General features: G+C 44.6%; 1 protein-coding gene across 1 annotated transcript in view; it reads right to left on the reverse strand.

Moving 5' to 3' along the window:
* LOC146057556 (von Willebrand factor A domain-containing protein 8-like) overlaps positions 1-23,455 on the reverse strand; it is a 132,625-nt gene that overhangs the window by 35,806 nt on the left and 73,364 nt on the right. Inside the window, exon 3 of the mRNA XM_083168924.1 lies at positions 1,521-1,629. Within this exon, the coding sequence (XP_083025050.1) occupies positions 1,521-1,629 (109 nt within the window). The remainder of the gene's footprint in view (positions 1-1,520; positions 1,630-23,455) is intronic.

Here is a 23,455-nt window from a genome sequence, read left to right on the forward strand (position 1 = left end):
CGATATTGTTGCCAAAGGGCTACAGCTACGTCAGGAATTTTTTAATGCCATCTTACGTCTTTCATTTGGCAACATTAGACCGACCATTACTATCTGGTGGAGAGACTGGAGTACTGCAGCCACAAGGAAAAATATTTCCTATTCAAGTATGAAGGTAATGTGACCAATAAAGGGTTAATAATAGCTGAATATTAGATGATCTGTAGTGACAAACTAAAAACTTAGTCTGCCTTATTGTGTAGGGTAAAAAAATTACTGTAAATCCAAGCTTTTACCTGGCATTTGAATGCTGGGTCATTTTGTCAGTCCCAGTCTGACCCCTTTTTACATAGGGAAAACAAATGACCAGGTCAAACATTTCTACCCTGTAATTTGCTGATCAACAGAGGTATTTCTTCTGTGTGAAAGTATCAACCCGGGTAAAAACTAGGGTTGAAAACCTGGGAATTTCGACCTGGGTTGACACACAAGAAAAGGACCTGTGTTGAACCGCAACTTAGTGGGGAGAAATGTTTGACCTGGTAATTAAATTTTCTGTGTGAAAGGGGAATAAGTGCCTATTTCATAGATGCTGTCCGTTCGCTACCCAGCCAAAAACCAGGACTGTATGTGTGGAGTGGGAACTACATGTGTGGTTCAATATAATACTGCAAGCATGGGGTTAGTAGATTCCAAGTCATGAAACTCCACCCACTGTCCACGCAATAGTGCAAGCAGCACTCCTGGCTGTACGTGAATGCAGCGTTTCAAAGTCAATAGTAATCCAAAAGGTCCAAATGTGTTCCATGGTATACTGTATGTGATGTTCCATTGATCATGCATCGCACATATTGTGAACATTTTATGATCTAATTTTCTTGATTACACCACATGTTAAAATTACAGTTAACCCAAAAATGGGTCGGATTGTTAGGTGCTCCGGCTGAACAAATGGATGCATACTATTTTACTAACAGTTTCTTATATCGCGCACACATATTCTGCAGAGAATATTTGAACACTCACATCAGTCCCTGCCCCAGTGGAGCTTACTATCTATATTCCCTACCACATGTACATGCACACACAGACATTCTAGGGCTAATTTGGTTGGGAGCCAATTAACATGCCAGTATATTTTGGATTGTGGGAGAAAACCGGAGTACCCAGAGGAAACCCACCCAAGTACGGGGAGAATATACAAACTGGATATGATCAAACCTCTATGCATACCCCAGTGACAACACACAGATAACGATTGGTTAAGCCAAATACAGTTATAATACAGATTAGACTCAATATACATATAATTACAGACAAAAAAAAACAACACACAATTTTTGGACAATTTGGTCAAAAAGAAGAAAATAAACCTGACCGCTGTTTGATATTTGTTTTGTGGAATATGAGCTTACAGTTTTGCATACAATAAGCATATTTCTTTGTTCCATAACTGGTGATGTACACATTATTTATATTCACAAATATGTAAATACAATAGATAATTGTATATAATGTATAAAATAATTAATAATACTAACCAGTTCCCCCAGCCCATGTATTACCGCCAACATGGGGCGTATTATCTGGATCCATCTTTCCATGTTTTGGTGAGCTCACATCCAAGCCACTCTCTTTTTGCACAGTGATCTGTAAACATGAGAAAGCAGTGTTACATTTATTTCTTATATCGCACAGCAAAATCCATTGCGGTTTACAATTGGAAACAGTAATAAAACAAACTGGATAGTTACAGACAGTCAAAATGGTATTAGGGCACTGGTCACAAGTTCTTGGTGGGCTATATGATACGGTGACCAAGCAATGTTGGCCAGGGGTCAGGAAAATGAAAAATGTGAAAAAGGAAAAAAGAAAGGACATGTTTGGACTTTACAGTGGGGATGTAATTGGATAGAAAAGGTTTATGAAGGCTATGTGGGTGGTTCTGGAATCTGATAAGCTATCTAACAAGATGACTTTTCAGGGAACGCTTGAATGTTTGGAGACTAGAGGAGAGTCTAATTGTGCATGAGAGGGCATTCCACAGAGTGGCTGCAGCCCGAAGAAAGTCCTGCAATTGTGAATGGGGCAAAAAGTGCGATGAGAGACATAGATCTTGTAAGGAGCGAAGTGGTGAAATTTGGAGATTTTTCTAAACAAGTGAAGCGATGTATGTGGTGTCGTTTACTTTATGGTCTTTTCATACTGAATATGGTTCCCAACCTAAGGTACGGGTACCCCTGGGGGAAAGTAATATTAGTAATGGCGGAATAAGAGGAAGAAGTCTCCCGATGGTGGCCTAAGTATACCATGGAGATGAACCACCTTGTGTCACTTCCGGTTCCATCTGCAGCGTCATCAGCATCTTCCAGTGCTTTCACTCAACCAGCAATCCATTGGGAGCTACCTGTGCTGCCCTCAGACATCAGGAAGTGACAGCATTAATTCTACAGGCATTAGCGGGAACCCTATAGACAGTGCACAGCCAGCGGCCAGACAGGGGACCTGATTCCTGACCACACTTCTCCTCCCCTACTCCTTAATATAAGGACACAAATAAGGACACTCATACCACTCACTTCCACTCTACTCATAAGTACTGTGGATATTTCAAATTGAGAGGTGGGGGTACTCACAAATGAAAAGCCTAATCAAGGGGTACGGGAAAAGTTGGGAACTGCTGTAATAGAATGCAGGAGGACAGTATTGCAGATGATGAACGTCTGGCAAATTAGATTATCCATGAAGCTGCATTCATGATGGATTATAGTCGTGAGAGTCTGTATTGGGAAGAATCAGTAAGAAGACTATTGCAATAATCAATGCAAGAGATGAGACTATTGGTGAGGGTTTTAAAACAGATTGAATGTGGGGAAAAAGGAACATGTCAGAGTAAAGGGTGACACCTAGGCAGCGAGCTTGAGGGGTAGGTTTTATTTTCATATTCTTAACATTGATAGAGATATCATGTTGGTTACAACTATTGGTCGGTTGAAATATAATTTAATTCTGCTTTTTTAAATATTCAATTTTAGGTTGCGAGATGACATCAAAGATGAAATGGCAGAAAGACATTCCGTGACATGAACCAATACAGATGGTGCCAGATCTGGGGAGGATAGATAAATTTGAGTATAATCCACATACAGACGACACTGAAATCCAAAAGTGCATATTAGTTTGTTGTAATGATGTGGTATAGATTGAGAAAAGCAGAAAAACGAAGACTAAGCCCTGGACTACTCCAACTGATAGTGTTAGTGAAGAGGAGGTGCAATCAGAGAAACAAACACTGAAAGAGCGTTTAGACAGGAAGGATGAGAACTGTTTATGTGCAGGATAAATACTGGCTGCTTTATTTTTACACTGCAATATCCATATCAGTTTGAAATACACCCCCCACCCAAATCTAACTCTCTCTGCACATATTACATCTGCCCCACCTGCATTACACATGGTTTTGTCCATTAGCAAACAAAATATGCTTCGCAAACCAACCAGAATCACCCACTAAATGTTTAAATGAATGCGATAATCCCAAAGTAAATAGGAAGGACTTTTAAGTGACCCTTTAACTTTTCCCCTGTACACATTCCTATTTGGACTTGCAATTTCATACATTGTTGTGCAGAGCATCTTTACTGGGGAAGTGCCCACATTATATATGTACTATGCCACATGTGGCAGATAAATAGGAACATTTGCTCACATGTAAATAGGCTACATGTCCCCATTTTAAAGTTAATTTCCATAGTGACCATTCTACTCCTAGTATAACCTCCTCTCCTCCAGGCTTTCCTGCTGTGTCTCACAATGTCCTCCAGAAATCCTTGAACTGGCTGCTTTTATTTCCAAAATTTATATTAAGAGTTTATGAGCAAAACCTATTTTACCGTCCATAATAATTCTTCAAACTCAGATTAAACTATGTGTGTTTTATAGTTCTGGGAGGTAAAATAAATAAATAAATCAGCTCCAAACCAGGACAATGATCCTTTTTGTTTTCTTTTTAAAACTACAATTTTAACCAAAGATCTGTAGTGTGACAGCCGCATCTCCAAGTTCTCGTTTGTTTCCCTCATTATTAGAACAAGTTCAAGCCGTCCTTATCCACCGAAAATGTCTCTCTGTCCAAAGCTTAAAAGATTAGATTTAGGACATCTACTAATGACACTTAATTGTCAAACTCTCCAGGACCTCTCTGCACACCCAAATGACCATTCAGCTGGGTCCTCCTTTGACCCACAAGAAGGTCCGTGCTCCACTCTCAACATCTAGACCTCTAACCCTCTCATTCTTTGATCCTAATCCCTCGCTTCTACTTTCCAGTTACTTAGACGAATTATGCACGGTTTCCACACTACTCACTACACTTGGAAAGTCAGTTTTCTTAACCACAGTAGCTGTAATCTTCAGCGTTGCCTAACCTTTTCTTTTTAATCTCTATCCCCACTCTATTTCTCTTGCTCCAACACTTTTTCTCCCTCTATCTCTTTTCTCTCTCAGCCCCACAATTAAATCTTATTTTCCTACCCCAACATCTTTTCCCAGCATCTCCTCCCCCGCCCATACAGAGAAATGCTAGGAAACCGCACAAGGGAACGAAGGCAGCCCAGAGAAGGGATGCAAGCAGCGTACAAACCTATTATAAAAAAATCTCTATATTGTAAAACAGACCTTAAAAATTGCAACGTATTTAAATATTACAAATCACTCTGTATTGTAAATTGGATAGCTCTCTATAGATGATCACTAGAGTGTTGTCAGCAGTTTCACAAGTTATGAAAATGTTCTTTGTACTGTACAGTATATACAAGTAGTGGATGGACTCTTATGTACAGAACTTAAACATCTCACTTCAGGTTGAGTATCCCTTATCTAAAATGCTCGGGACCAGAAGAATTTTGGTTAACAGATTATTCCGGATTTCAGAATATTTTTATATTTCAATGATGTATCTTGAGGTATCTTGCATTTATGTTGTACAAACACATCAAACACATGAAATACACACAAATATATTTTATTTGTGCTTAAAACAAGGGTTCAAAACATGAAACAAAGTTTGTGAACTATCTCAGGTACTTAATTTGAATTCCAAGCAATCATTGTATATTGCATAGATTTTGTGCCAGTTACATATCATGACCTTAGTAGTACTGTTATAGATGTCCCCAGTAGTGCTGTTATAGATGTCCCCAGTAGTGCTTTTTAGCAAAAAAAGTGCTGGGCTGCATCCACCCCATATATATATATATATATATATATATATATATATATATATATATATATATATATATACACACACATATATATATATATATATATATATATATATATATATATATATATATATATATATATATACACAGTATATATATATATTTGTTTTTGTTTTTTCACTTTCTGGAATGTATGGTTTTCTGAATAATCTGGATAACGGATATTTGGATAAGGGATACTCAACCTGTAGTACTGGTAAAGATATGAGTTGGTGACAGGACACAAGTGCTCAGTGAATATAAGGAATTTTAATGTTAAAAGACAAAAAAATCTCACAGCAATCAATAAAAGAGGAAAACGTTTTAGATGTAGGGAGGCAGTCTTACCCAGAAGGTATTTTGGAGCATGGGTGGATGTTATAAAACCGATTGCAGTCCTGTAATGCACCCTACTGGGCTCCAAAAAGTTTCTACTGGGCAGAGTCTCCTCCGGTCCTGAGTCACTATAGAAACCCAACACATTTCAAGCCTCCTATGGCTCTTCTTCAAAGCCTTGAGGAAGAGCCATAGAAGGCTTGACATGTGTTGGTTGCTAAATATTAGTAAATATACTCAGTTGAGTGCTTTCATGAAATGTTCTGTTGGATGTGGGCAGTAGCTGAACAAGGGTGTGGTGCGCATGACACATTGTCTGGGCACCAAAACAGTGCCAGGGCAGAGGGGGCAGTTGCCAGGAAAGATGGCAGCCACCCAGAACTATAGGTATGTCAGGAAGTGGGTGAATGACTGGCCATCCCCTCTTTTTGGGCCTTATTCGAGTTCACTCTTTCAGACAAAATCCTTCTTAGATGGACAAAACCATGTGCACTGCAGGGGGGCAGATGTAACATGTACAGATAGAAATAGATTTGGTGATTTTTTGGTGATTCTTTGCAGGGTAAATACTGGCTGATTTATTTTAACACTGTGTCACACCAGGGGGCTTAGTCGACAAGACTGAGACCTCTGGTGGGGACCTGGACCGGTACCTGAACCGGGGAGGTTGGAGAGGACCCTTGCGCATGAACTGCGCGACAGTGCACCCAGAGCCAATAAGCAGTCAGAGGTAAAAGTACAACCAGATTTATTATGCAGAAGGTTGTAATGGTACAGGCAGTAAAGTATGCAGGAGTAATGACAGTTCATGCAGATTGCAATACTTTACAGATGTGATGAATGGTATCGATGGTGGAACATCGGATCCGGATATCGGATATGGAGATGACTGTGGGTCCGGAGTGACGGACGGGAGATGACTGTGGGTCCGGAATGACGGACGGAAGCAGGAGATCCGGAATATCGGATTTAACGATGATGATGTGGGAACATCGATGGTGGATGATGCTGGAGCATCGGAGGACCAGAGTCCCGGAGCTAGGCTTGGTCGCTGGGCTGTAGAGGCAGGATCACAGGCGATGGAATAACCTGGACTTCACAGGAGATGGAATAACCTGGAATACACTGCAGCATGGAAGACAACACCAGCAGAGAAATACACTTGCACGGAGACAAGGACAGCTGACCATACACTGGAGACAACTGAAGCACTAGCAATGGTTCTGAGAGCTCCCAGCATACTTATTCCCACTGGGTGGCCAGGATTGGCCGAGGAAGTATGACAGGGAGATCAGAACCAACAGGATTGGACAGCACAGACATGTGACTGGGAAGAACATGGCAGCCCCCATGTCTGCTATGGCGGGAAAGTGTGTTTGTGCACACCATGCTGGATACTGGGAGCAATGGCGGCAGGCAGGTGGATTGCCGTGCACTGGGGACTGTCTCTGGGAGACAGGACGCCGGCAGAGATGACGTCTGGACCGCAAGCTGAACCTGCGGAGGCACCTAGCCGGTAGGAAAGTCTGTCTGACAGCTCGGATCGTGACAGCACCCCCCCTTTAAGGGTGGCCCCAGGACACCTTTTAGGCTTGCGGGGAAACTTGGAGTGGAACGCCCGGATGAGTCTGGGAGCATGGACATCGATGGCATTGGTCCATGATCGCTCTTCGGGGCCGTAGCCCTTCCAATCGATCAGATATTGCAGACGACCATATCGGATGCTTGAGTCCAAGATCTTACTGACCTCATATTCTGTTCCACGCTGGGTGCAAACCTTAGGAGCCTTGGGGAGCTTGGAATGAAAGCGATTCAAGACCAGCGGCTTGAGCAGCGAAATGTGGAATGTAGCTGGCACTTTCAAATAGGGCGGCAACTTGAGCTTGTAAGCTACTGGATTGACGACTCGCTCAACTGGGAAAGGACCAATATATCGGGGAGCGAACTTCATCGATGGCACTCTCAATCGAAGATTCTTAGTTGACAACCAGACACGATCTCCTGGACGGAGGGCTGGCACAGCTCTGCGTTTCCTGTCGTCAAATTTTTTGTACCTGCTTGAAGCCTTCAGAAGTGAAGAACGAATGAGCTTCCAGGATTTGACGAATTGCCGGATGGTCGTGTCGACCGCTGGAACAGAGGACACAGGTTGCAGAGTGAAGTCAGGAACTCGAGGATGAAACCCATAGTTGGCAAGGAATGGAGTGACATTTGATGAAGAATGATATTGGTTATTATGGCAGAACTCTGCCCATGGAAGGAGTTGAGCCCAGTCATCTTGGGAAGAAGAGACATATGTGCAGAGAAATGCTTCAAGGTCCTGATTCACCCTCTCCGTTTGGCCATTGGTTTGAGGGTGGTAGGCTGTGGAAAACTTTAACTTGATTTGAAGCAAGGAGCACAGGCTTCGCCAGAATTTGGCTACGAATTGGACTCCTCTATCGGAGATGATTTCAAGAGGCAGTCCATGAAGCTTGAATATCTCTTTGATGAAGAGCTGGGACAGCTTGGAAGCTGACGGAAGACCGGTGAGGGGAACGAAGTGAGCCATCTTGGTGAACCGATCAACAATCACCCAGATGGTGGTGAACTTGTCAGACTCTGGAAGATCAGTTACAAAGTCCATAGAGATATGCGTCCAAGGACGATGTGGCACTGACAGTGGCATCAATTGCCCAGGAGGAGACTGACGACTGGTCTTGTGCTGAGCACATTTAGCACAAGAAGAAACAAAGTCCTGTACGTCCTGTTTGAGGGACGGCCACCAGTAGGACCTGGTGATAAACTCGTAAGTTTTCTGAATGCCTGCATGGCCAGCGAATTTTGAAGAATGCGCCCAACAGAGCAACTTCTTTCTTAGAGCTGGCTTTACATATCTTTTCCCTGTAGGGGTCGTGAGATTTGAAACTCTCGTTGCGGAGAAGGCCACTGGATCAATAATGAAATGTTGATGTGTGGACTTAGACTCACTTTCTTGCTCCCATGAGCGGGAAAGGGCATCAGCTTTTCGGTTTTGTGTCCCTGGACAGAACGACAGCTTGAAGCGGAACCTGGAAAAGAAAAGTGTCCATCTGGCTTGACGGGGATTTAAACATTGAGCAGACTTGAGATACAGCAGATTCTTATGGTCTGTGATAATTGTGATCTCATGAACAGCGCCCTCTAGAAGATATCTCCATTCTTCTAATGCCAACTTGATGGCGAGGAGCTCTTGGTCACCGATGGCATAGTTACGCTCTGCAGGCAGGAACTTACGAGAGTAGAACCCACAGGGATGAAGACGACCATCGGGCGCATTCTGCGAGAGGACTGCCCCAACACCCACGGAGGAGGCATCAACCTCGAGAATAAAGGGCAAGGTGGTATCAGGCTGTCTTAAAACAGGAGCGGAAGTGAACCTCTGTTTCAACAGATGGAAGGCTTCGATGGCTTCTGCCGGCCACTTCGCTGGATTAGACCCCTTTTTCGTTAAGGCAGTGATGGGAGCCACAATAGACGAGAAATTACGAATGAATTTTCTGTAATAATTGGCAAAACCCAGGAAACGTTGAATACCTTTCAGCGAAGAGGGAATTGGCCAATCTTGGATGGCCTGCAGTTTTCCTGGATCCATTTGAAGACCGGAACCGGAGACAATGTACCCTAGGAAGGGTATAGACTTCACCTCGAAGACACACTTCTCCAGTTTACAGTAGAGATGATTAGCTCGCAGACGGGACAGAACCTCTTTGACCCAATAACGATGTTCTGTGATGTTATTGGCGTAGATTAAAATGTCATCGAGATATACAACTACATGACGATACAGAATGTCCCAAAAAATCTCATTGACATAGTGCTGGAACACGGCTGGGGCATTGCTGAGCCCGAAGGGCATGACGAGGTACTCATAGTGGCCGTCTCTGGTATTAAACGCCGTCTTCCACTCGTCGCCCTCTCGTATGCGGATGAGATTGTATGCACCCCTCAGATCGAGTTTCGTAAAGATGGTTGCACCGCTGACACGGTCAAATAGCTCGGTGATAAGGGGCAACGGATATCGGTTCTTTACTGTAATGTCATTGAGGCCGCGATAATCAATGCAGGGACGTAGGCCTCCATCCTTCTTCTTGACGAAGAAGAATCCTGCGCCAGCAGGAGAAGTCGAAGGACGGATGAATCCCTTTGCCAGATTTTCCTTGATGTAATTGGTCATGGCTTGAGTCTCTGGAAGAGAGAGAGGATAGGTTCTACCTCTGGGTGGTTCTTTGCCTGGGATAAGTTCGATAGGGCAATCCCACGGTCTGTGAGGAGGTAGGACATCAGCGCCAGACTTGCTGAATACATCTGAGTACTCTTGGTAGGGAAGAGGCGGAAGGTCTGCTGCATCGGCTGAAGAATGACGAGCTGGGAGTACCTTTTGGAGACAGGTACCGGAGCAGGAAGGATCCCAGGAAAGGATTTCCGATGTCTTCCAATCAAGACGAGGATTGTGAAGACGGAGCCAGGGTAAACCCAGAACCAGAGCATGAGTGGCTCGGGGTAAAACCAGGAAGGACAAAAGTTCAGTGTGTAGGACTCCCACTTTTACTGTAAGTGGCAAAGTTCTGCGGGAGACTGTCGCATCAGGAATCCTACTGCCATCCACAGCAGTAAGGAAGACAGTCTTGGAAAGACTTTCAGTGGGTAGCCCCCATTAGCGGACCAGTTCTGCAGTAACGAAGTTGCCGGCGGCACCGGAATCAAGAAGTGCGGAGACAGTCTTGAAATGCTGACCAACTTGTAGGGAAACTGGAAGGACACAATCAGTTGCTGATGGAGAGGACTTAATCACTCCTAGCCTACCCTCTCCTTGACGGGCTAGGAGGAGGAGTTTTCCTGACGCTTTGGGCATGCAGAAATTTGATGTGCAGGATCGGCACAATACAGGCAGAGCTGTGCCAACCGTCGACGTTCTCCTGGAGACAAACGGAAACGGTTGATCTCCATTGGTTCTTCTTTGGAATGGACCGCAGGAGCAGTGGGTAAAGAAGGCGGAGGAGTTGGCACTCTAACTGGAGCGCTCTTGTGACGTTCTACAGCCCTTTCTCTGAAGCGTAGGTCTACTTTGATACACAATGAAATAAGGTCACTTAGACCTGAGGGTAAGTCTCTGGTAGCGAGTTCATCCTTAATACGATCGGATAGGCCATGCCAGAAAGCTGCGTATAAGGCCCCATCACACCAGGAGAGTTCAGACGCCAGAATCTGGAACTGGACCAGATATTGCCCGACGGAGCGGGATCCCTGTCTGAGACGGAGGAGTTCAGTGGAGGCAGATGCTGATCGCCCAGGCTCATCGAAGATACGCCGGAATGTTGACACGAAGTCCTTGTAATTGGACAGGATGGCATCAGACCTTTCCCATAAGGGAGACGCCCATTCTAACGCTGCTCCACACAGGAGGGAGATGATGTAGGCGATCTTGACCCTTTCAGTAGGGAAGTTTCTGGGTTGCAGCTCGAAGTGAATCTCACACTGATTGAGAAAACCTCGACAGGTCTTGGGGTTCCCATTATACTTGGTGGGGACAGATAGATGAAGGCGAGGTGCAGCAGCCATTACAGGAGGATGAACGAGACTTGGAAGTTCTCTGACAGGCTCAGGGCCACTGAGAGTGGTCTGTAGCTTATCCAGCCGGGAAGACAGATCTTGCAGACAATGAATCACTTGGCTCTGCGCAGCCTCTTGCTGATCCAAGCGAACAGCATGTTGCTGTACAGGGCTGGGTGGAGATGCTTGGTTTGCGGCTGGATCCATTTGACTAGTGCTTACTGTCACACCAGGGGGCTTAGTCGACAAGACTGAGACCTCTGGTGGGGACCTGGACCGGTACCTGAACCGGGGAGGTTGGAGAGGACCCTTGCGCATGAACTGCGCGACAGTGCACCCAGAGCCAATAAGCAGTCAGAGGTAAAAGTACAACCAGATTTATTATGCAGAAGGTTGTAACGGTACAGGCAGTAAAGTATGCAGGAGTAATGACAGTTCATGCAGATTGCAATACTTTACAGATGTGATGAATGGTATCGATGGTGGAACATCGGATCCGGATATCGGATATGGAGATGACTGTGGGTCCGGAGTGACGGACGGGAGATGACTGTGGGTCCGGAATGACGGACGGAAGCAGGAGATCCGGAATATCGGATTTAACGATGATGATGTGGGAACATCGATGGTGGATGATGCTGGAGCATCGGAGGACCAGAGTCCCGGAGCTAGGCTTGGTCGCTGGGCTGTAGAGGCAAGATCACAGGCGATGGAATAACCTGGACTTCACAGGAGATGGAATAACCTGGAATACACTGCAGCATGGAAGACAACACCAGCAGAGAAATACACTTGCACGGAGACAAGGACAGCTGACCATACACTGGAGACAACTGAAGCACTAGCAATGGTTCTGAGAGCTCCCAGCATACTTATCCCCACTGGGTGGCCAGGATTGGCCGAGGAAGTATGACAGGGAGATCAGAACCAACAGGATTGGACAGCACAGACATGTGACTGGGAAGAACATGGCAGCCCCCATGTCTGCTATGGCGGGAAAGTGTGTTTGTGCACACCATGCTGGATACTGGGAGCAATGGCGGCAGACAGGTGGATTGTCGTGCACTGGGGACTGTCACTGGGAGACAGGACGCCGGCAGAGATGACGTCTGGACCGCAAGCTGAACCTGCGGAGGCACCTAGCCGGTAGGAAAGTCTGTCTGACAGCTCGGATCGTGACACACTGCAATATAGATCTCACTTTGAAGTAAAACCCCACCCAAATCTAATTAGATCCGCACATGTTACATCTGCCCCCCTGCAGTGCACATGGTTTTGTCCATCTAAGAAGGATTTTGTCTGAAAGAGTGAACTAGAATAAGGCCCTTTGCGAGCATGTGCGCCTAAGACGTGCACAGGGATGTTCTTTTTTTCCTCTGTTGGGGTGTGGGGCTCCAATAGTCCCTGATACGCCACTGGATGTGGGCATTCAAGTAAGGGTAAACTCTAGCCATAAAGGGATGTACAGTACATGGCCAGCAGCAATACTGGAATTTAAACAATGCTCAAATGGTATAAATGGGCCTAATATGTGCAAAGAAAACAACTGCCATAAGGCCCGGGGGAGGCAGAACCAGCAGGTTATCCCCTGCACTCTCTTGATTTTGTGCAAAGGCGTAACTGCAGATGGTGCAGGGGATGCAACTGCTATGGGGCCCAGGGATTGGGGGGGGGGGGGGGGTTGCCAGCAGGTTATACCCTGCACTCTCTTAATTTTGTGTACCTGTTGTTTTTTTTAATATAGTACAGCACAAGCCACTGACAATGGCTGCGCTTGTGTCTTGTGTCGCGGTTGGAGCAGGGAGACCACCGGTCACCAGATGCGGTACAAGGCGCACAAATGCCTGCGCTGCGCACTGGTTTGAGGGAAAAGTGATCCCTTTTAAACACTAGCTTTCTATCCCTCTCCCCTAAATAACCCCCACCTTGCCCCCTCTCTCTATCACCCTGCCTCTTACCCCCCCCCCCCCCTTTTCTATCCACCTCATACTGTATCTCATCCCCCCTCTCATCTTTCATCTTTTTCTTCCCCGTCTCTCTGATCTTTCTCTCCTCTCAGCCCGTCTTTCATCTTTTTCTCGCGCCCTATCTCTTTCAACTTTTTTTTGCCCCCGCACCCTCTCGCTTTGTCTCTCCCTCACACCTTCTCTCACTCCGATTCTTCACCACACACTCTCTCACTCCCTATCTCTTCCTCACACTCTCTCTACGTCTCTCCCTCACACCCTCTCTCACTCCCTACCCTCTTTAACTCCATGTCTTCCTCACACTCTCTCACTCCGCCTCTCCCTTCCCACTGTCTTTAACTCCGTCTCTTCCTCACACTCTCCCTTGCACGGTCTCTCACTCACTGTCTCTACCTTACAACCTCTCTAGCTCCCTGTCCCTACCTCACACTCTCTTTCGCTCCCTGTCCCTTTCTCACACCATCTTCACTCCCTGTCTCTTTCTCACACCATCTTCACTCCCTGTCTCTTTCTCACAACCTCTCTTGCTCTGTCTCTCCCTTACATCCTCTCTCGCCACAGATGTCGACATAGACACTAAAAATGTGATAAACTCATGTTGACTTTTACCGTGTCAACCATTCTCAAGTAGAAATTTAACCTGTCGCCCTTTTCACTGTCAATCAACCTAAAACCAATGTTTTAATCCACACCCCAATCAACTGCTGCATGTAACCCGCATATTTCTGCTAATGTGAGAAGCAGGGGTGTAACTCCCAGAGGCAATGGAGTCGCCTGCCTCCGGGCTCCAAGCGCTGAAGGGGCATGGCACCTGCATGTACAGCAGCACCTGTGTGGTTCACAGCAAAATCAAAGACCTCTGTAGGGAATAGGATGGCCCCCACTTGGGACCACTCAGGCTGCACTGTAGCAAGTGGAGGTGCACCTGTAGTTGCTGCTGGATTTTGAGTTGGGACCCACTGATGAATGCTGATTCATGGTACAGACAGATGAAGCTTGGAAATCTGACCCTGACCTGCCAGCCATTGACACATCTTTTTGTAAGTGGAGGAGGGAACCAATTTCCAACTTGCCTCTGGGCAACTGGGATGAACTTAGAATCAAAGAAGTATCAGAGGGTGCAATATATATATATATATATATATATATATTATGAAAATATATGACTATATTGGATAGTTGAAATAAAAACTGCACTACCTTTGGACTTTTTATCTGACCTTTGGACTTTGATTATTATTAGGCGAGTGCCTGACATTCCACGCCTCAGCAGGTGTGGATACACCCCAGACTATTATTGGGATATTCGCTTACCCCGTTTATCTCTTGTCTGGCACCCCGCAGCTATAAATAAATAAGTGCGAGTGCGGTCTATGCACGTACCTATATATATATATATATTTTAATGTGGCTATTTACAGTGGGTGTGAATATGCTCATATGGCTAGTAACAATGGACATACTTCAGGCAAATTGATTGGTATCAATGGGCCTACTAGATATCTGCTAATGTGACTGATATCAGCAGGCATCCCTCTGCTAATGTGACTGGGATCAGTGGGCATACTGTATATCTGCATATGTGACTGGTATAAGCTGGGCATGTATCTGATAAAGTGACTGGTGTCTGCGGGCATATACCTGCTAATGTGACTGGTATCAGTGGGCATAATGAATATTTGCAAATGTGATTGGTATTAGTGGGCATACCTCGGCCAAAGTGATTAGTATCAGTGGGCATACTGTATATCTGCTAATGTGACTGGTATCAGCGGGCATATATCTGCTAATGTGAATGGCATCAGCAAGGCATATATCTGCTACTGTGACTGGTATCAGCGGGCATATATCTGCTAATGTAACTGTTATCAGTGGGCATATCTCTGCTAATGCCACTTATATCATTGTATGTTTGCACATGTCCTTATCTGAAAGCTAAAGTTACTGGATCTTTCCCTTTAAACTTCAGTTTTATATTTTCAACTTTTTAATATTACTTTTTATCTAATAAAGGCTTTGCTAAGTCCGGTAAATACACTCAATGGAATAAATACAAATACAATTAAACGTCATAATGTTAAAGACAGTATGTAAATACATTGGTGCATCATTGTCACCTACATACAAAATGCCTTTAGTGGAGTGCTGTGTGTTCTTTGTTTGCTGACAAATTTCCTCATTCAGTTTCAAATTACATTTTTCTTAGAATTCAGCAGCTGACAAACAATTTCTCAGGCTTTGCTCCTGCAGACCATGATGTATTCTTGGCCACCCACAAAGACTGTTAGAGATGGTAAAGAAGATCTCAGGTACTTGTGTATTTTGGCGGCGCCCATTGCATCGCATACCATAAGGCATACGATGGTATGCGATGCGTCGCGATATCGCGTGATACTGTACAATGTCATACAATTTTTAAATTGTATGACATTGTACATGGCATACAATGCCATACAATGCGATGCGATTAAACATTGTATAAGCACCCTAATGGGTGCTTACAATGTAAAATGCACCCCCACGCCACCCCACCCCCCCACTCTCCACTCTAAACGTGAACCCGAAGTGTGGCGAGCGCAGCGAGCCCGCAAGGGGCGGCGGTACGCGTCCTCCAACCTTTTCATACCCCCACTATCCACGTCGGCGTGGATTTAAGAATAGAAAGTGCCATACACACGGGCCGATTTAAGCCCCATTTCTAAGCCATCTGACCAGATGGCTTAGAAATGAAGCACGGATCGTGCCGTGTGTATGCCCTGCAGCGATGGTGATGCGCGGTCCAGCACATACCTTGCAGAGTTAGACTGTCTATCCTGCTAGATTGCAGTGTATTGCCTAGCAAAAAAACAAGTCGGCACAGATTACTCAGCACACATTGTGGGTGCATCGCTTGTGTGCCACGATGTGTGCTGAGCGATCTGTGCTTAAGCACCTCGCTCAGCACGGAGGCGGCGATGCCCCATGTGTATGGGGCTTTACAGGGTTGATTAATCTCACCCCTGTGTCGCCTCTATGTTATTTTATTTATTTATAGTTTCTTATATAGCGCAGTAGATTCCATTGCGCTTTACAATTGTAGACAGTGATAACACAAACTGGGTAACAACAGACAGACTTGGAGGTAAGTTGTGCACCTACAGTATAAATGGGCGTGTTTTGCACTGTTGCATAATTCTAGTAATCAGTTAAGTTGTTTCACCCTAATATCTGTGTGTATGCCTCTTATATCTTGTTAGAAACATTTTGGCTCTGTGAGGTCTCAGAAAATAAATACAGAACAATAAACAAATCAATTAATACACAGTTTCCCATATTCCACCATTACAGTTCATGATTTATAGATATTCATGCTTGAGCATAGGTGACATGATTATTACCTCATTTAATTTGAATTAATCAGCTGGAGCCAAATATGTATATACTTAAAATATAAACTGTAATGGCGGAGGAGTTTGGCAAGCTCTGAATTAAAGATTTGATTTAGTAATGTTCTATATTATACAAATTTTTGTTTTGCTAAGAGAGCACAGCTGTATAAAAAAAATGAAATGTCACTTATTAATTGCTGGTGTGCTGCCTGCTTCCATAGTTCCATGTTCAGTGTTCCTTCTCTAATTCTACCTCCTCCTCACTACCTCTGTCAGTTGGAGTACCACAAGGCTCAGTTTTAGGTCCTCTGCTTTTCTCAGTCTATACCTCCTCTCTTGGCAAACTGATCAACTCTTTTGGATTTCAGTATCATCTGTATGCTGATGATACTCAAATCTATCTTGTCACCATCAGCATTGCTCCGTGTCTCTGAATGCCTTTCTGCCATTTCATCTTGGATGTCATTTTGCGACCTCAAACCCAACATTTCCAAAACAGAATTAATTATATTCCCACCAGCCAAGAGTAGTTACCAACCTGATATCTCTATCACTGTTGAGAACACAACAATCAATCCTACTCCACAAGCTCGCTGCCTAGGGGTCATCCTCGACTCTGAACTCTCCTTTATTCATCACATTCAATCTGTCTCTAAATGGGTGTGGATCGTATTGTCGACCAGACAGTCATTAGTCCAACACCGTTAGGTCAACAGGCAGCAAGGTCGACAGGGTTCTAGGTCGACATGGGTGGAGGTCGACATGGGACAAGGTCGACAAATGCGTTAGGTCAACATGGGTTAGGTCGACAGGTTGCGAGGTCGACATGATTTTTTTCACTGTTTTTTATACCCGAATGTCAACACAGTCGACATGGACACAGTTGGAAGTGAACCGCAGCCCCTCGCATCGCTCACTATGCCTCGGGTACGGTGCCTCGCTGCGCTCGGCACATTATTTTATTCTCACCCCACGCCCTAGTGGATGGTAGGGCATAAAATACCGCCTGTCGGCACATGTCGGCTCAAAAACCAGTGAAAAAAACCCACGTCGACCTCGCGACCTAACGCATTTGCCGACCTAGTCGCAGGTCGACCTAGACACCTGTCCACCTTCATCCATGTTGACCTAGAACCCTGTCGACCCAACGGTGTCGGCCTAATGACTGCCAACCTAACAATACGACCGTATCCCCTCTAAATCATGTTACATGCATATAAAAAACATCCAAAATACATCCATACCTTACACAAGACACTTGAAAAACTCTTATCCATGCACTCATTATATCACGCATTGATTATTGTAATAGCCTCCTTACTAGTCTTCCTAAGAAAAGACTCTCACCACTACAATCCATTTTTAATGCAGCTGCGAGGCTGATCTTCCTGGCTAGACGTTCATCGTCTGCTGATCCGCTCTGCCAGTCCCTCCATTAGTTGCCTGTATACTACAGTATTAAATATAAAATACTTGTACTTACATACAAAGCCATTACTCTGACTACACCGACTTATATCTCTTCACATATCTCAAAATATATCCCCACCCGACCTCTCCGCTCCGCACAATGTCTGCGTCTATTATCCACACTCATTACTCCTCCCACTTAGTTGCAGGATTTTTGTCTGGCAGCACCCACCTTATGGAATGTCCTTCCACGCACACTAAGACTCTCCTCTAGCCTCCAAACTTTCAAGCGTTCCCTGAAAACTCACCTCTTGAGGCAAGCCTATCATATTCCAGAACCCCCTCCAGTAGCTTTCATATCTGATTGAATCCCATCAGGACTGTCTTGTAATCTGGTGGGACTGCCATGCTATGGAATTCTATCCTCATGTATCCCTCCTATTTTCCCTATAGATTGTAAGATTGCGAGCACCATCTAAGAAACTGGAAATCAATAAATAATAAGAGTTTGGGTATAGGCTTTCCAGGAAGTATGTGATCCGTCACTTAGGGCAATTCAAATAACCAGACAACACAATGCAGCTTCTCTGGACAAGCAGGGCTTCAGCTTTAACATGTAAAACAACAATGTGACCTTTGGTGCTCTTATCTGTAAATCATTATTTCACTTGACAACTAATGACCTTTTTTTGCAGCGGAATTGTAGATACCTAGACAACTTTTGTTCTCCCACATATTATATGGCTCATAAATCAGAAACAGAAAAGTCTGAATGGACACTACAACACGGAGAGCACTGAAGTGTCCAGCAATGGCATAAGTTCATCCAGCTGCCAGACAGGAAATCTCCTGTGTCAAATGGCATCTGATAACACTAGCATAATTAATACAATGAATTAAGACGTGGCTACGGTTTGTATTCTATTGCAATGTATACAATATTTAGAGACATTATTGAGGCGCTACACGTTTTAATCACTACTTCATTTTAGCGTAATCCATATCCATATATAATAATAACAACAACTACAACAACCACAACAACTAGGTTACTTGGATGACTATAAATAAGAATTCTACCAAATATGGCAATGACCACACTATCTTGTCTTCTTTGGGTTAAGACATACATTTCATGGATGATTTTTGTCATTGAGTAACAAGGTAGAGCTAAACTCATTTGAACAATGCACAGTTAAAATATATTTATTACCAGTTTCTTATATAGCGCATACATATACTATAGAGAATATTTGAACATTCACATCAGTCCCTGCCCCAGTGGAACTTACAATCTATATTCCCTACCACATGTACACACAGACATTCTAGGGTTAATTTAAGCTACAAGTATGTTTTTAATGGTGGGATGAAACCAAAGTACTCAGAGGAAACCCATGCAAGCATGAGAAGAATATACAAACTCTGCACAGTTAGGGCAAGGGTGGAAATAAAATACATGACCTCAGTGCTATGGGGCAGTAATGCTAACCTTTACACTGTCCGGGATGCCTATATTTTCAACATTATTAGCCTGATTCAGGTGGGATCAGTAAGCTGCAATGTCCGCCTGCCGTCTGTCAAAAAGCTCTCCCTCCCCCGCCGTGTGCCTGAATAAAGACGGGGTGGGAGGCTGATGCGATCCTGTGATGTCAGTCATCCACCCCTGGCAGGCATTGGTCAGACCACGCACCATGGGAATGCCCATAAATTGATGGGTGTTCCCATGAGCAAGCTGCCCCATTCCCGCCACTGTCTGCCCCCAGCCTGTCCCGATGCTTGTGTATGGGTCGGCGACTATGCAAGTCGCCGAAGCCATTCGCAAAGGGGGGCTGCACATGCGTATAATAGACATTGCGCAGTCCCCATAGCATTGAATCACCCCCCCCCCCTCCAGAATCTCCAGGTAAACGATTGCTTTATTTGACCCATCTAAATCTATATAAAAAAGTAATACATACGAAATTGAAATACAAAAGTCAAAAGGTAAAAGTGCACATTTTGTGTAATAACGACAATTTGAACATATTGCCTAAACTACGGGTAGAAGATTTGTAAAAAAATTTTAATTTTTCTAAAAACAAACTACTGTACTATTGTTAATACTGACAAGAGCTACATTTGACAACAAAGTTAAAAAATAGCTCCGGCCATTTAAAGTTGTACTGCCAGTAAAATAATAATTTTCACTCCAGTATTGAGCCATAAAGGACACAGACCATGAAAGACTCTCTACACTGGAAAAATTAGCTGGAGGCATTCTACTTGTGATACAGTGTAGTCAGGAACACCCAGCTAGCCAGAATAAAAGAAACTATTCACTGGTTATTTTTGCATTTTGTGTGTCTGGGTGTATATTACCCTGAATCTTTGTAACATATTTTTTTTATCATAAAATAAATACTGTACTGAAATGACTCCTAAAACAAAACAGGACGCATCAGTGGATGATTGTGCTACAGTATGTAACCACTATAGGCATAACAAAAAAACTATGACATATAAATGTGCACAAGGATTTTATAAAATTGTGGGTATACTCTTTACCTAGAACGGCGCCCATCGCATGCACTAAAAAACGGGTGCGATGCGATGCCCGCGATTTCCCATAGGGATCAATGTTAAAAGTGTGATTGGACGCGATTTTAGTGTTCAATGGCTCAATGGCTGCGATTTTTCCATAGGAAACAATGTTAAATGGGCCACAGAGCCCAAATAGTCACCCTAAAGTCAGAAATGGCCCCCACAATTGTTAACGCCACCCCACGATCAACGTCAACCCGAAGCGTGGCGAGCGCAGCGAGCCCGCGAGGGGCGGCGGTACGCGTCCTCCGACCTTTTCATACCCCCACTATCCACGTCGGCGTGGAGTTGAGAATAGAATAGTGTGGCGAGCGCAGCGAGCCACCGAGCCCGAAGCGTGGCCAGCGCAGCGAGCCCCGCGAGGGGACACGGGTACCTTCACACGTAAACGCTTCCCTTCGCGGGCTTCACAGGTATCCGCGTGCGCTCGCCACGCTTCGGGCTCGGTGGCTAGCTGCGCTCACCACACTATTCTATTCTCAACTCCACGCCGACGTGGATAGTGGGGGTATGAAAAGGTCGGAGGACGCGTACCGCCGCCCCTTGCGGGCTCGCTGCGTTCGCCACGCTTCGGGTTCACGTTGATCGTGGGGTGGCGTTAAAAATTGTGGGGGCCATTTAAGACTTCAGGGGGACTATTAGGGCTCTGTGGCCCATTTAACATTGTTTCCTATGGAAAAATCGCGGGCATTGAGGCATTTAACACTAAAATCGCGTCCAATCACACTTTTAACATTGATCCCTATGGGAAAATCGCGGGCATCGCGTCGCACCCGTTTTTTTAGTGCATGTGATGCCCGCGATTTTTTACCCCCGATGACCGCGATGGACATCGTGGGCGCCGTTCTAGGTAAAGAGTACCAAATTGTGACCTAAAGCTTTATACACAAACAAGAGGATATTGTAAAAGATATCGCTCCGAAAGGAGTTTCTGATCTATATATTTTAAAATATTATCTAGCATGTACACTCAATATCGTTCACCATAGGCACTCCTGCCAACTGTTAATGACCTCTCCCATCTGCTGAGCATGCAGGTGAGTTTGGCTATATAGTCAAATAGCCCGCATGTTCAGCAGGTCCGGTAGATGTCACTGAATAATATCGTTTACCGATATCCTTTAGTGTGTACACTCAATATTAGCCACCTGTGGCCACGCAATGATATTGTTAACTATATCAGCTGCGGCCAGGGTCGCATAATACTGTATGTATGGGGCTTAAACTGATTACTTTTCATAAAGCATCGTCCTAACTACCGTGTGCCTGAAAGTGTAAGGGCAATTATCTGAAACACATGGCATCATATTGGTTTCATCAACATTATAGAGCACTGAAGATCTATAATGTTATCACACGTTGTTGCTCAGTGCAGTCTTGCAATATGTAATGATACAGTAGTTGTTCTTTGATAATATATACATTAGGTGTATCCACAACTGAGAATCTCCATCCAAGCCTCAAGACAGTTCAGCTGAGATCTGTACTGTACAATGTAAACAGAATTATTATGGTGTAAATTCTCATATACGTCTCTGCTTTAACAGGATTATTTGCTAACACCTTCATGACACTTATTGCTTGGAATCTGCTACGTCTCCCGTGGCTTCAAATTAAAGCAAAAAAGAAAATTCCTGAAAAGAATGCTTGTGATTCTGGCTTGGCTGGTTGCCCATGGCAAGTAGCGAGCTGCTATTCAAATACAGTAGCTCTATTAACGAAATCCTCCTGCTATACGCCGTGTTTATGAAGGAGCACATTCCAAAAATTCTACATCCCCAACCGTGCTTGTAAATACACTGGGCTTGTCATCCTAAACATGAAGACAGCGACTGACACAACATAATGATGGAGCCTCTTTCTGCCATGGCAATGTTTCCGGCGGAGCTAGCGGATGGCGGGGAAGCGCGAGTGTCTCACTCGCACGTCCCACTCAGCTGGGCAACGGGGACAGGGTGCTTCTCTGTCCGTCTCTGCCCATCTTTAGGGAGATGGGCAGGGAGCAAGCAGACCTGGGAGACAGGCAGGGAGCAGTCCCAGGGCTTCCGTGAGAATGGGGTGTGCGCGTGCCCCTTCCTGGCGGATGGCGATGGCAATAGCATCGCCAGGAGCCGCTCTAATGACAGCGGCTCCAACTGGAGTCAAAACAAATGATGTCTTCAAATGACTCTTATTTCATGCGCCATATCATTATTTCTTCCTGATATGTTTGATTAAGTATAAACAGGTCACACCCTTCATTGCATGCGACATAAGTATGTGACATACTAATTTCAGGCTTTATTGCCTAAGTAATACTTGTATCCTCCTCTTGTACAAATTAACCTATATTAGCAGAAACTGACCTTGTAATTCTGTACAGTTGTGTCCTCTTGTATGGACTGTCCTCTGGCTGTCACCCTATTTCAACTTAATTTGACATACATTTTGACACTTGATATATATTTATGCCTAGAACATAAGGGGAATGGGTCATTGGATCGACCAAATTAAGGACGACATACATTGGGTGTAACAGACAAAAGGTTGACATGCCTAAGGTCAACAGGGTCAAAAGGTCAAAAACAAGCATTAGGTTGACATTGGGAAGGAGTGAGCGACCCTGTCATTTTTAGCAGACATTTTGAGGATCTCTCTCAGCAACGTTGGCACTCAAAGGGTTAAGAGCTCCGGGCACTCCAACTTTCAAGATTTGCTATGGGGCCCACAAAATATTAGTAACACCTCTGTACAAGAGGTATAGAGTACAAAATCAATGAACACATAACTTGCAACCACACAGGGGTCGTATACCTGGCAAGTTGCCCCTGTGGGTTGCAATACATAGGAAGAACCATCAGGAAACTCAGGGTCAGGGTGGGCGAGCATATGCGGAACATTGCAAAAGGTTCAGACACACACAGCATCTCCAGACATTTCAAAGAGACACATGACTGTAACCCCAAAAACCTCACAGTAATTGGGATAAAACTAGTAACCA

Source organism: Crinia signifera, chromosome 2 (genome assembly GCF_055691185.1).
Source record: "Crinia signifera chromosome 2, ASM5569118v1, whole genome shotgun sequence".
In the NCBI taxonomy this organism is placed as follows: domain Eukaryota; kingdom Metazoa; phylum Chordata; class Amphibia; order Anura; family Myobatrachidae; genus Crinia; species Crinia signifera.